The sequence below is a fragment of the Balaenoptera physalus genome, assembly GCF_965194825.1.
Source record: "Balaenoptera physalus genome assembly, chromosome: 9".
NCBI lineage: Eukaryota > Metazoa > Chordata > Mammalia > Artiodactyla > Balaenopteridae > Balaenoptera > Balaenoptera physalus.
Genome location: NC_138888.1, coordinates 31491058 through 31506121, shown reverse-complemented (window position 1 = coordinate 31506121; position 15064 = coordinate 31491058). Strand labels below are relative to the sequence as shown.

At 36.0% G+C, this 15064-nt stretch overlaps 1 protein-coding gene and 1 long non-coding RNA gene across 7 annotated transcripts in view; one reads left to right on the top strand and one right to left on the bottom strand.

Annotated features, from left to right (window-relative positions):
- LOC309667031 overlaps positions 1 to 105 on the top strand; it is a 33264-nt gene extending 33159 nt beyond the window's left edge. Inside the window, exon 2 of the long non-coding RNA XR_014267493.1 lies at positions 38 to 105. This is a non-coding gene — a long non-coding RNA (uncharacterized lncRNA). The remainder of the gene's footprint in view (positions 1 to 37) is intronic.
- Positions 106 to 215: 110 nt separating this feature from the next.
- Positions 216 to 15064, bottom strand: part of MED23 (mediator complex subunit 23) — a 41122-nt gene continuing 26273 nt past the window's right edge. For all 6 annotated transcript variants that reach the window (XM_082474436.1, XM_082474439.1, XM_082474437.1 and 3 more), the window contains 12 exons: positions 12704 to 12828; positions 11454 to 11659; positions 11185 to 11365; positions 10060 to 10230; positions 9404 to 9620; positions 7492 to 7728; positions 6347 to 6512; positions 5714 to 5786; positions 4700 to 4914; positions 3918 to 4038; positions 3038 to 3169; positions 216 to 1365 (listed from right to left, as the gene is read on the bottom strand). In XM_082474436.1, the coding sequence (XP_082330562.1) occupies positions 1198 to 1365; positions 3038 to 3169; positions 3918 to 4038; positions 4700 to 4914; positions 5714 to 5786; positions 6347 to 6512; positions 7492 to 7728; positions 9404 to 9620; positions 10060 to 10230; positions 11185 to 11365; positions 11454 to 11659; positions 12704 to 12828 (2012 nt within the window). In that variant the 3' untranslated portion in view covers positions 216 to 1197. The remainder of the gene's footprint in view (positions 1366 to 3037; positions 3170 to 3917; positions 4039 to 4699; positions 4915 to 5713; positions 5787 to 6346; positions 6513 to 7491; positions 7729 to 9403; positions 9621 to 10059; positions 10231 to 11184; positions 11366 to 11453; positions 11660 to 12703; positions 12829 to 15064) is intronic.

Sequence of the window (15064 nt, the reverse complement as noted above, 5' to 3'; positions counted from 1 at the left end):
GGCCGCGATGGTGAGAGGCCCGCGCATCGCGATGAAGAGTGGCCCCCGCTTGCCGCAACTAGAGAAAGCCCTCACACAGAAACGAAGACCCAACACAGCCATAAATAAATAAATTAATTAGTTAAAAAAAAAAAATGTACCTCTTAATTCCTAGGTCAATGTCAGTCACCAACTACAGTGTACAACCCAGGGCAGTAGCTCAGTTCTCTGTTCTAATCCAGCCAGTACACTGCCTGGCACACAGCAGATGCTCATTCAAACTGAGTAATTAATCAGACAGTTTATTCTTTCAACAGATTTTACTAATTATTTTTCAGCTCTTTTACAATCTTAATGCCACCCCCCTCATTAACAGTATGTCTCTCAAAATCTAATAAACTCCAAAGAACCAAAATGTACATGATATTTAAAAATATAAATACTTAAAAACCTTAAGACTATAAAAATTCAAAGAATCACATCATTTGTCAGGTGAGAGTGTCAACCTGGAAAAGCAATTGATTTATTTTTAAAAACAGAGATGAAAGTATCACCACTTAAGGATGATTTTATTAAGTTTATGCATTTCTAGCTATGTTATTTTCTTACATGACTTCCAACTCATTTCATATAGTAAGTTCAAGTCCACGGCAAAGGCAAAAACTTGCCAATCTACACTAGAAATATTAGCCCATTTACTTGGAAATCTATGATAAAAAATTTAAGCCATTTTAAAGAGAATATGAACCTATTTGCTCCAGTAATGCAATGAAATCTAGATTCCTTTACTTGACAAAAATCTCTTATCCCAGATACACCAAAAGAGATTTACGTATAAAAGGATTTGTAATAACTATTTTACATGTGTGGTGCCTTTAAAACAGTGTATTTGAAGACTGAATAAGTCATTAATACTAAAAAATAAAAACAATGGCCAAGATAGGAAAGATTGAGAGTGCCTAGTAAAAGTCATTTGATCAGATATGTCCCCATTCCTAGGTAGCTCTAGTACATTGTTGTGGATATGAACAACGTGTAGCTTACTTTATCTCTTAGAGACAAAAATATAGGGAGATGGGAGTTGGAAGTCAACAGATTCACCACTTGAATCAGAATAAAACAATCTGAACATCACTGCCTCTACTCCACCACTATGTAGCGCGATCATGTTCAGATTTAATAGATTCGAGTCCGTTTTCACCACAGCACACCCTGACTTCACTGAGTCACTGGTAGAGACACTGGCACCTGATTAGACTGAGGTGCTGGAGACCCACTATTGATGGCTTGTGGAGGCACTGCAGCCGGTTCCATCTTGCTAATGTGAGTGATGAATCGAAGACGAAGTTTTAAAGCTGGTTTTAAATTACAGATAATCTTCTCTACCTAAAAAATGAAAACATTAAACATTAAAAAGTATTTTAACCAGAGAACTTCAATTTCCAACCTTTAAAGAAGCAATTTACACATATCCTGAGACAATAAACTAGGGAGTGGAACGGGTGGATGAGATGTTTCTCTGCATGTTTTGTGTTTTAACAAAAGCAGATAAAACTCTTTCTCTCTTACGTGAGAAAAAAACATGTGTTGCCCCTCACACACACATTATATATATATATGTATACACGTGTATGCACGTCTATCTATGTATGCATACACTTACAAAGACATACTCGTTTATCTAGCTAGCCAGTCGTCCCGCTGACGATAGCTAGTAGAGTTTACACAGGGAATTCTACATACCCACCAAGGGGATCATCCTTTTAAGATACCATCTTCACGGAAGCATAAAGCACGATTATATGTCGAAGTTCTTTGAATAACTTACGTTCATAACATTTATCTATAAAGCTAACTTTTTGGTTTTGATTTACACTTTGATCTACTCTTACTTAAAAAACTTTAAAGGAACAAATACATCAAGCAGTTCCATAGCTTTCTTAGCTTTACTCAAATGTTTTTGGATCTTACTAGGAAAGATCAGCCCATTAATAATTCTTCCTTTTTGTATTCCCCTTGTGTCAAAGTTTCTTAGGCCCAAATATAAGGAATATGCTAACGAGAACATTTCTGAATTGGTTCCCACTTGACAATCCTGCTGAGGCATGAAGGAGTCGACACCCTCCCGACCCCATGTCGCCAGCTCCAAGGAACGAATCCCTCAGACTAGGAGTCATATGTTTACGTCTATCAGTTTATGTTCCTTTCCCATTTTAGAGAGAAATAACATTGAAGTCTGGAGGGGAGGTCACTTAATTCCACCTATCTGCCCTCTCTCCACCCTTCTAAAACAGCTGAGATCCTGGTTCCCACAGACAGGAAACTCAGTTATGATTTAAGGAGGTCCCTTCCACTTGGAGACAGCTCTCCCAGGGAATGGCTCTTTTTTTTTTTTTTAATTTTTTTTAAATTTTTTAAATTTTTAAATTTTTTATGTCTCTTTATATGTTGAGTTACAACGTGCCTCCCTTTAACTTCACCAGTTTGTATACCTTTGAAAGTGACACAGAACAAATTTAAAACCTATTCCAAATGGCAACGCCCAAATAGTAAGAATACAATTAATTCCCCAGGATTTTAAAAATTCAAGTTACGCACCCCCAGTTCCTTCAAATACCCTTCATTAGTTATTCTCCTGACCCTCCCGGTTTTAGTCTTCTTGTCATGCTGCGATTTGTCTCACGCCCTCACAGTGTACCCTAATCACTGTGGGGAAAACTAGGCCCTGCTTCACTTATAACACAAGGCCTCTCTGATCTTTTCAGTAGCCATACCGTACTGTTTCTTCCTAATGAGTTTACTGTTAATAAACCCCCAGGTCTTTTTCAGATGTTTTGTTGCAAATATCAAGGGGAAAAGTGTGAGAAATTATAATAGGTATTTACTTTAACACTATGTCCAGAGTAATATGTCACGTAGCCTAAAAAAGTCTATTAACCTTGTCCCCTTAAAAGAAAAAAATTAACCAAAAAACCCCACTCACCCAAACAAAAAAGTCTATCTGCCATATATTTAAGTTTTCTAAACTAAATGTCCTTAAAAAGTAAAGTGAACTTACTTGCTCTTTTACACTGTCACCAGTAAACATGTACTTCATATGATACAGGAAGTCACAGATGGGATCCATGTAGTTTAAGTGGGTGCTACACTGGTCTACATTCAGCAACATGTCATAAAATGCCACACCGATCTATTTAACAAATAATATAAAATTATTTAAATGGTAAGAAAATGGTTCAATAATTCAGCTTGATGCAGCTAGCCTCCATTACAAGACTAGCACAGAGGATAACATGTTTGTTGAGGAATTGTCACTATCACACAGACCTCTGTGCACATGGGTGATATGACACTGCTTGCATTTATAATGGAATCCAGACTGCTACAAACTGCCTCCTAATAGAGCTTAAATGCAGTTTCTCTTTCTAATAGTATTCTCTTAAACTTAAGAGCTAGACAATCCCTTTTCTAGAAACCGCCTCTCAATTTCTGGGATATCTGCAATCTCAGGGAGCCTTTATATTGGACCTTCTTAGTTCCATTTGGTGGCTCATACTTTAAGGGTCTACTCCTGGCTCATTTTCTTTTATCTATACTCTTGTGATAGGTGATTGACTTCAACCATTCCCATGATTTTAATGAATTCCTCTGTACTACAGAGAATGTTCTCAAATGCCCTTCTCCGTCCTTAACTTTCTTCTCAACCTTGATGACAGGTATTCTCCCCTGCACCTCCAGTTCAACACATCACACATCAAACTCGTTATAGGCATACTAAGTTATGGGGACACTAAGGCCTCAAAAATTGCTCTTAGATCCCACTAAAATGATTTTCCTACTAATGGTAATGATATGCAGTTTGAAAAACAATGGGAAAGAAATCTTAATATATCTTTTAGAACTTAATCTTATCACGGAAAACCCAGATTTTATTCTACCTCTATCATACATCGAGTTCTCTCTTGCTGAAATCTTTGTAAAAATGGTCCCACGAGATGGTACACATAAAGCAACTGGAACTCAGTCTTCACTATAGGAAGAAGTACTTCAGTGAGAAACCTAAAATTTAAAAATAAAAATTTATTGTTACTTGAAATCAGTTGAATTGTTTGAACTTTGTTAATACAGCCTACCCGAGTATTTGCAAAATTTGTAATCTTTTTAAAAGTTTCCTTTAATTTTGGTAACATTTTAAATTAATCTTACATCTCTCACTGGCTCTTATTTTCATTTGATTATTGAAATAAATTACTTCAGATTTAGAAGTCATTCCTAATAGTAAAATTACTGAATGACAGAATGTGAATTATTTGAAATAAAAAGAGAATAACCAACTTAATATAAAGGCCATTCTCAAGAAATGTGAATCTAATTAATACCAATTATACCGTCAAAAAAAAAAAAAATCAGAAGATAGCCTAATATTAGTTACACAGTTCAAAAGCCAACTTTTGGGATATATTCTGGAAAAAGAATGCATTTGACTAAGCCTCCCAAAATGGTAATGGAAAACAAGATACCAGATTGTTACTTATACATATAAATTAATTTCATTCAAACAATTCTGAAATAAAGGAGGCTTCCTGATACCTAGAATCTACTTAAGACTTTTACTTCTAAGTTGTTCTATTGAATGAGATATATACCTCATGCATAAATGAGATTAAAAAACAAAAACGAAATGATAAATCAAATGTCTTTAAGAAATCATAATACCTACTTGGGAATGAGAGAAAGTTGCCCGATGCTAGAATGGTGCCACACCGCATGTGCCAGAGCTAATGTGTAGCTGCAGCTCATCTCAGAGTAGGACTGATGACAAGCAGTGAAATCAAAGAGGCGGAAAGGATAGCCGACCCACTCTGTCTCAGACGTCAGGCTGGGACTGCTGATAACACTCACAATTCGATCATGAAGGACAATCCAATACGGCTCCTTTAAAACCAGGAGAAAGCCTGGTGAAAAACAGCATTTATCCAGTATTCCACCCCATATCCAGTATTCTGCTCCAAAGCTTAAAATAATACCACTTTCTCATGTCCAGTTCATTTAGTATCTGATATTTACTACATGGTAAATTGACTTTGCCTATATTTATTATACAGATAACACTGGTACACATTTATAATTCATAACTATGTGTGTGTGTGTACATATATTTTGGAGGAGTGTAAGGAAAAAGTGATTCATAAAGGTGCATAATCAAACAAGTTTGGAAAGCTCAGGTTTAGACAATATTACTGACATTCAAAGATGTCAGACAACTGTGTGGTGCTGACTAGACACGTGTGGAGGTCACAGAAGGGAGACTTCACATGGGCGGAGAAGTCATGGAAGACTTCACTGAGGAAGCAAGCCCTAAGCCAGCAGAGAATGAGTAAGCTTTAGAGAAGCTGACAGAAGGAATAAGTGTTCTGATATATTCTCTTACATGGCAGAACTACCTGAAACATGTCTCAACAAGCATTATTTGCAGGAGCAAAGGCTCTAGATACATAACATGTTACGGGGTTGAAGGTAGATCAGATTTTAATGGGAAAACTAAGGTTGGAAAGGTAAGGTGGGACCAGAGATGCAGGGACCCATAAGTCAGGTAGATTTATTTAGATCTGATGCAAAAGGCAAACAAAGTAGTCACTGTAGATTTCTGAAGCAATAATGTGAAAGCTTAAAAAATATGAAACATTTCATTAATTGCATGACGAGCTTATACAAATCACAATGATTAACTCACTGGTAGGGCAGTGATGATCAATCCAATTGCATTCATCCATGCTGTAATGTTCTCTCTTGGCACTAAAGGCTGACTATTAGTGGGGAAAAAAGAATAAAAGAGTGAAATTATAAAAGTGACAATGGATCTTATTTTGAGAACATATATCATTTGGGGGGTGACAACTGACCTATTTCAATAAAACTACAATGGATTTTTAGCGAGTAAAAATATAAACAAAAGCTAAATAAGGCTTTTCTTTTCTTTTTTTGGTTGTCTCCTTTAACAATGGTTGCTGAGCTAAAAGACTATTTCACTTCTGTATACTTCTTCTCCAATCATTATCCCCTACTTTATGTTGGTCTTTAAGAAGGGAATCTTGAAAGACTATCTTTAGTGAGAAGTTAACATTATTCCTAAATTAAATGTCAAACAGCTAATAAAGAGTAGAAGTGGGAACAAACCCAGGTCTTCTGACCCTGTTCAGGGCTCATTCCATTTCATCTATATTACAAAGACACGATCTGGACCCAAAAGACAGTCACTATTCAACGTGCATTGGCCTTGGGACAACAGGTTGTCAAACAGCTCCAAATAAAATATCATTCTCTACAAATAAACAATGAATCTTATTGCAGGAAACAGGATACACACCTTTTCAGGACAACATTTAGAAGAGCATTTCCAACATCTTGGCCTGAAACAGCCAAGGCCATGAGCTCCACACAAGTAACATGCAGTGCGTGGGCAGCGGGGTTGGGAAACTCATTGAATCTCCAGTCACAGTTTGGGAATGGACCAGGAGATTTGCCAGCCATTGGTGCAGATGATTAAAGCAATAACTATTTGATTATTTTGAGATTAAAGGCTCACATTTGTATAGTGCTTTACAGTTTTCAGATGTTTCACATATAAACATCTCATTCAATTACCAATGCACCTGATTATGAGGCCTCAGGAAGTGATTTATCGGAGAGCTTAAGAGGCAAACAATACAAACCAAATACAAATAAATTTGACATGACCGAAGTGTACTGATAGCAACCATGTGGTCAACCACAGGTATAAACGGTTGGTTTTATATAAGTGGGCTCTTATAACTGTGACATGATAGCTATAGATGCAACCAAGGTATCTGTAGGCTTTATCAACCTATTTTCTTTTAATAGTTATAGGAAAGTTAATAAGAACATTACTTTCTCATGAGTAATTCTTTTACTTCAGGAAATAATTCCTTGCATAGGAAAAGAAATCATGCCCATTTATGTAAAATTGCTCTATCTAGTAAACAGTGGCATGGTGTATAGATATATTAAGCACAGTGTGCTAATAATTTAAAACAACATAAAAGTGAAGAAATAAAAATACCAATATAGAATCTCTTTCACTAAAAAAAAAAAAATAATAAGGTTTTATTGTTATCTATTAATGTTTTAAAAAACATTCAGGGATTTATTTAAAGCAACAAAATTCTATGTTCTCCAGTGGCAAACAGATGTATGTACTATAACACATAGTACATTTACTTAGGAATAGGATTTTTTTTCTTTAAAACAGATCTCTTCTCTAAGGTCTTTTTTGAAATATAAATTTTAATGGGGTAAATTTCTGCCTATTTGGCATAATGCTGCTAATTTAAGATTTCAAAACCTTCAAAACATTTCAAATAAAATGATCTTAAAAAATTGAAATCTTAGAATGTATCAAAATCTTGGAATATTTAAAGACAATATATGTTCACACAAATCAACATATAGTTATTTCTGAAGAGTATGGAAAAATCACAATAAAAAGGATATTATCTACTAGTCTGCCAATCAATTTGCAATAGTAGGAGTCATCTGGGACCCAGGGATTGTCTTCTCGTGCATTCATAGCACATTTCAGGTAAGTGTCACTTAGACACCAGCCCTGTGGTCGATTATCCTTGAGCGACCCAATGATTGCATGGACAAGTTTTCGTTTGAGACTTTCGCGATTTCTCAGGTGCATTTCATAATAGTGCAGAGTGTTATACAAATAGGTCACTGGACGATCTGCCAAGAAGAAAACAGATCATTACAATGTTACCTGGTTACTGACAACTGTGAAAAACTAATCCTCTATTTTGAAGATTACCAAAAAACAGCTCAGAAGGTTATAAAACTATTTCACATATTGGGCAAGTGCGTACAATGAATATTTTTATTCTAGGATAACGCAGAAGGCTTCTAACAATATACACAGCTTATACTGAAGGATATTCATCACATTCTGACGTAGCAATTCCAGTCCTGGAAATTTATCCTGCAAAAATGACTTATGTGTAAGCAATGTTGCTGCAGCCCTGTTTATACCAGCAAAAGATTAGAACAGTATAAATGGTGAAAAATAGGGGATTGGTTAGGTCAATTATGGCATGTATGAAGCAGCTTTGTACGTACTGATACAAAATAATCGACCCTAATACGTTATAAAGGTTAAAAAAAAATAAGGTGTAGAACAATGTGTATATTACATAATATTTGTGAAAAAAAATAAACTACCAACTCCAGAGTATTTAAGGTAGGATACACAAGAAACTGGTAATAGTGATTGCCGATAGGGAAAGAAACTGCCTAGCCGGGGGATAGGGATGGGACTAACTACTTTTCACTGCATCATGTGCATACATTACCCAATCCAGAAGAAAAGCGTTTTTAAAGGAATGCTCCCTTGAACTTCATACCTACTCTGCAGCGCTAAAATGCAATTCAGACTTCTGCTTTGAAGGGAGACATCTCAGATCAAGGACTAAGAAGAACTGCCCCCCAGATAAGTATGCCCTGTCCCCACAGCGGCTGCCTCAGGACTTCTGTGCTCTGTCACTGACCTCACCATGCTCCAGTTACCAAGCTCAAAACTTTAGAGTTGTCCTTGATTTCTTTCTTTTGATATTTTCCCCATAACTGGTCAATCAAGCCCAATTCCTACTTCCTTGACTATCTGTCCCTTCTTTCTCATTTTCAATGCCACCACACTTGTCTAGATGCTAATCATACACTTGAACGTCTTGACATAAGTCTTTGAAACGGCTTCCTCCTTCCAAGACATGCTGCGGCTAGAACTGGATTCACCTTTCTAAAAGAATGCTTTCCATACCATGACTTTACTCAATAACTTCTAGTTAACTCTTGATTATCTGCAGGTTATAAAATCATAACTTCTCAGCCTGGCATTTACGGTGATCTACCACCAGGTACAATTTAGCCTAATGCGGCAATTGTTTTCAAAATGCCTTGTTTTTAACACTTCCATGATTTTTCCAAAGGATTCTTTCTGCTTATCATGCTCTCTTCTCCTTTCTCTTTATACAAATCACATACATCATAGTTCAAACACTATCCATCCAAGAAGCCTGCCAAGATCTGTTTAGTTCATAGTAACATTAGTCTGTTCTGAACTCATACCTCCCTCCTTCTATACTGATTTGGTAATTAATCACACAATATATAAAATAAGGGATCTCTTGTATATTACTTTTTTTTTTTTTGGCTATGATTTAACTGTTGATATTTTTATGTTTTCTATTTTATACTTCATGGTATCATCACATAGCACTGCCCCTCAAAAACACTTTTATTAAAAATTATTAAAATAAAACCTTTAGAACTACTATTACCCAAATGGTCATGCCCAGCCTACTTTTGTCTACAGAGCTATTAGATGGAATTAAAATTTGAAAAAGCTCACCATGAAATTTATATAAGCCTCCCAGGTGATCTAGTAGAGTCTCCAATGACTTGGATACTGGGAGCAACTCTAAAAATCTGTGGATTACTATATCAAATACTGGAAGGAATCGGAGACACACATTTCCAAAATAGATGGGCAGATACGGAGACTGGATCGGCACAGGAGGATCGACCTGCTCTGCCAGGCCCTCAAAATAGAGCTTCTCCGGATATTTCTGTGGAAGTGAGGAAATGGTAAATGTTTACGGGATCTTTTGTAATTTTCTTAAAAAAGGAGCTAAATAAACCTGTCATTTTTCGAAGAATATAAAACTGTGTTTGTTCCTGCAATGCAACGAAATCTAGAGTCCTTTACTCACCAAAAATCTCTATTATCCCAAAGATATACCAAAAGAGATTTACATACAAAAGGATTGGTAATAACTCTTTTCATTTTGTATTGTAAGTACCCATGTCTACTAAAACTGTAGTTTCAATTTATTCTTAACATTAGAGATACTCTAGAACCTTGAGAAAGTTTAGGGAGCTAATTCACTTCTATACAGACCAGAGAGAAAAGAGCAGAGCTGCAGAGAAAACAGCCAAGTCAATTAGCCAAATACCTAAAGTTTGGCCTTAAAAAGGATTAATTGAAGCACTAATTTTAATTAGTACCTTGTGATAATTCATGTGCTTGGTGTGCCAGTCATTCTGTAGCCAGTGTTCTGGGGAATTTTCCTTCACAAAGTCACTTACTCGATTTCTAAAATCATTTGGTTTGAGCAACAGCAACTGAATTATGAAATAACAAACCTGGGCTTCATTCCCTTCATGACTACGCATGGCCTTTGGAGAAGAACAGAAAAATTAAATAAAAATGCCCAACCTGTGCAAAAGCATGGCTCTAAAGAGTCTAAATTTGAAAGCAGTAAAACTCACGATTATTAGAATTTCATTATATGTCTACTCTACCCCAAAACAACTGTTCAGCATTCCTCAAACATATCTGACCCTTTCTTGCCTATTTTTGGCTCTCACCTAGAATATCCATCTTTATTTTCTGAAATTTAACCCACCTTTTAAGATCCACCACCTAGGTAGATGTAATCTCTCATTGTTGCCTGGCAATATTTTCCCTACACCTCTAACTTATCCTTTTATTTTACTGATTTATAGACTTACCTTATTTCCCTTACTAGACTATAATCATCTTTATATCTATGCTCTACAGCTAAGAGGTAAATGTTAACCACTTAAGCTCCCTAAATATCACCACTATAGTATTAAAAAAAATGTAGCATTGTCCAGCCTGGTTCAGTGATTTTTCTTAAAATTTGGCCTGAAACAGACATCAAAATCAGGAGAAAAAACTGCTTGGGGAATACTGGGTGGCTATAAGAAACACTCAGTTATGACTACGGCTACCAAAGTGTACAGAAATGGTTATAAGTACTCAAAAAAGATTCAGTGACTTTTTAATACTTCCTGCCTCTAGTAGGAGCCTTTGAGAATCAACTCAGGGCATTACAAGGCCAGGACCACATCTGTCTTATTTACTTCTATACCTTCTGTGCATACAACACAGTAGATATTCAATACATGCTTACTGAATGAATGAAGAAATTGGGAAATCTCTAGTTCCTTAGGGAATTGATAGCAATACTTGATTTATAGTATAAATTTATTAAATCCTTAGAAACAACATAGAACAGATCAGCACAAGATCCATTAGTCATACACATCGATCCAAAAGAGAATGGGACTGCTGAGAAATCTGTTCTTAAGTAAGTGTATTCTTACCAGGCAGAGAATTAATCTGTCCAATGTAACAATGTTGTACTTCCATACCATGTCATTAAGAATTTCAATGCATTTGTTGAGTTGCTGACCCCCAGCTGATGTAGAGAACTCATATACCAGGAAATCTGCAAATGTCCTCACATGGACTACCAAGGCCCGAGCTCCAATTCTCTCTAACACTCTGGAAAGCAGAGAGTAAAAAATAAATTGCATTGCTGTAGGGTACAATGGATTGCCAAATGGCATGCAGATCTAGGTTTCTGGCTTACCTATAGCCAATCTGATTAATATGATCTGTTTCCAGGAGCATTTTCCAGAGAAGACAAAGGAAGAGAGGAGGAGAGCGCTGTGCAGAAAAGTGGGTAATGATGTCATTTTCATTCGTCATTGACTTCCACTTCCTATACTCCTCCTCCACGTTTTTTTTCAGATTAAAACGGCTTTCCTGAGGTACATTATTTTGTTTAAAGAATGCCTACAAGGAAGATCAGAAGTTTACTTCAATGGTTGTAGTAAAAAGGGCTATGGCTACAGTCAAGAAACCAGCTCCCGGCTTGACTCTAACACTAATAAATTCCAGGTGACCTCAAGCAGCTCAGTAATCAAGGCCTGAATTTCTATACTGGGAAAACACAAAGGCTTGATTGGATTATCTGTAAGATTTCTTTCCTAGATTTTCTAAACAGAAATTCCAAGCAAGCCTGAATTTCAAATTTTCTTCAGTCATCTGGTGATACTTCTGCTCATCTTTGGAAAAAAAAAAAAGGAAAAGAAAAAGAAATTTAAGTACGCTTCGGTTACATATTTTAGTATATCTATAAGGAAAATCCATTACACTAGCTGAGTGATTCTCAGAGTATGGTCCCCAGCTCATCCGTATCAGCATTACCTGGGACCTGTAAGAAACGCAAATTCTCAGGCCTTATCCCAGACCTACTGAATCAGAAGCTCCGCAGCTGGGGTCCAGCAATCTTTAGCTAAACAAGCCCTCCAGGTGATTCTGATAAGTTTGAGACCTACTGTTCCAGCCCTATTAGAAGTTAACAGAAAACAGACGTTCATTATGCCTAAAATTTTCTCTGAAAAGTGGAAGACAGGTGAGGTTTTCCTTTCTCCATATTATAAAAGCCAAGTTTATAGTTTTGCTCTCTGTGTGATTTAAAAAAATCAGTCAAATGTACATGATGTGTATTCTGTTAAGTTCCATTACATTGTATTTCTCCCCGTTCCTGTTCTATGAGAAAGAATTTTTCAGTTAATGTGTTAAATCTCACAAGATTCTAAAAGTGTTAACTAGTAAGATGAAGCCATAACAATTAAATTTTTAGAAACATATCCAGTCCTATAATAAGACAAGGAAAAACTCAAGAGATTTTGGAAGTAATAGCAAGGATTTACAAAAAAAGAAATAAAAGCTAATTTTCTCTGGGTATCATCAAAACTCTCTAGAATAACACAGTAAATGGGAAGAATGATTTCATATACTGTATATTCAATATATAATTCAAGATGAAATTACCTGCAGCGGGCCTGGAAAACAACTAAGAGTGTGTGAAGCCCAATTATGAGGAGTAAAACTCATGATGGTCTGAAGGATGTCTTTACACCAAGTTCCCTGAATTGAATCAGAGCCTGTAAAGAAATCTAAACACAAGCAAACAGATGTAACCCAGATATAAAAGATCATGGCCACAATTCATAAATGATATCACAGAAAAGTCACAAGTACGTACACTCAGAGAATTTCACTGCAGTGCATTCACTACTTAACTAGTAATCACATCGGTAAATATGAACATAACTAGTGAAAAGAAGACAGAAGACATTTGGTATCTTTTTTTTTTTTTTTTAAATTACAGAGCACCAATGATAAAAGACTGGTACAGGCCCACCACGACTGCTCATTTAGTTCACTCTGACAATGAGGTATTAGCACTTTACTGAGCCAAGGAAATAGAATTAATAAAGTACCACATATCTTTTCTGGTGGTTGAAACAGCTATAGACTATAACTCTCTAAACCAAAGAGGTTTATTTATGTAAAATAAGACAGTTTACACAAAGGTATTTGAGATTGCTAAATTCAGTAACTATTTCTTTAAAACAGCCATTCTCAAAGTGTGGTCCATAGACTCTGTGGGTCCTCAATATCCTTTCAAGGATTCGATGAGGTCAATGCTATTGAAATAATAATAATGCTAAGATATCATTGGCCTTTTTACTGTGTTGAAATGTGCACTGATGGCACAAAAGCAATGGTGGGTAACACTGCTGGCCCTCAGAACAAATCAAACGGTGGCACCAAACAATACTAATAGCCACTGTAATCACCACAAAACACTCTTAGCAGGAAAAAAAAAAAAGGTGCCACTTTCACTTAAGAATATCCTTGATAAAGTAGTAAAAAAGATTGTATCTCAGCCCTTAAGTACATCTATTTGTAATATTCTGTGTGATAAAATGGAAGTACGCATAAGGTGTTCCACCTACACACCAAAGTATGATGGGTATCTTGAGGAAAAATACTTCTGCGATTGAGTACTGGGTCAAAGTAGTTCTTTTTTTTCAATGGAATTCCAATTTTACTTGAAAGAACATATAGTTTTCTGGATTTGGGCATTAGGCAGACATTTTCTTGAAAATTAACAAAGGGAGTCTGTCACTTCAAGAAGAACAAATGACTGCATCTTTTACCAATGATAAAATTTGACCTTTCAAGTGAAAATTAGAATTTTGGAAAACTTATATACACTACCACAAGCCTAATAGTTTTCCAAAACTTAAAAGAATTTTTCTAATGAAATCTGTAGTGAGATTAAAAAATGTAATTTTCTGATACTGCATAATGAAATGTGTCAACATTTACAAGCTCTATCTACAGAACTCAGTAAACCAATGTTTTCTAAAAAACCAATTCATGAAGTTACAAAATATGCATGAACACAAAATCCATTAAATGTACAAAACAGACCAGTGGGTTATAATGTAACAGAGTACGAAGAGTTCACTGACAGGACTTTGTACTCCATTTAAGAAACTATCAATTTTTCAATTTTGTGTGACATCAAAGAATATTTATAATTAGCTGAAAAAGCTATTAAAATACTCTTCCCCTTTCCATCTCCTATCTGTGTGAGGCCATTTCTTTTTTACTTACTTCTACTAAAATAACATTTGCAATAGATGAGATGTAGAAGCAAATATGAGAATCCAGCAATGTTCCTTTACATCAGACATTAAAGAAAGATGCAAAGGGCTTCCCTGGTGGCACAGTGGTTAAGAATCTGCCTGCCAATGCAGGGGACACGGGTTTGAGCCCTGGTCTGGAAGGATCCCACATGCCACGGAGCAACTAAGCCCGTGTGCCACAACTACTGAGCCTGCGCTCCAGAACCCATGAGCCACAACTACTGAGCCCACGTGCCACAACTACTGAAGCCCGGCACGCCTGGAGTCTGTGCTCCGCAACAAGAGAAGCCACCGCAATGAGGGCCGCGCACTGCAACGAAGAGTAGCCCCTGCTCACCGTAACTAGAGAAAGCCCGCGCACAGCAACGAAGACCCAATGCAGCCATAAATAAATAAATAAATAAAAGCAGCTCTATTAAAAAAAAAAAAAAAGATGCAAAAAATGTAAAACAATGGTACTTCTCACTAAAGTTTTGTTTTGGAGACAATAGGGTTTATTTTTCATAAAAATTACATCATTTATGTTAAGATGCAATAGGTTTATTACCGTTATTTTAAAATAAATCAAATATTTTAAAAACTCCTACTTTAATATCTAACAAAGTAAATATCATATATGTAATCCATATAACAGAAAATCTTTGGGAATTTCAATTATTATTATTATTTTTTAAGAGTATCAGTGGTCCTG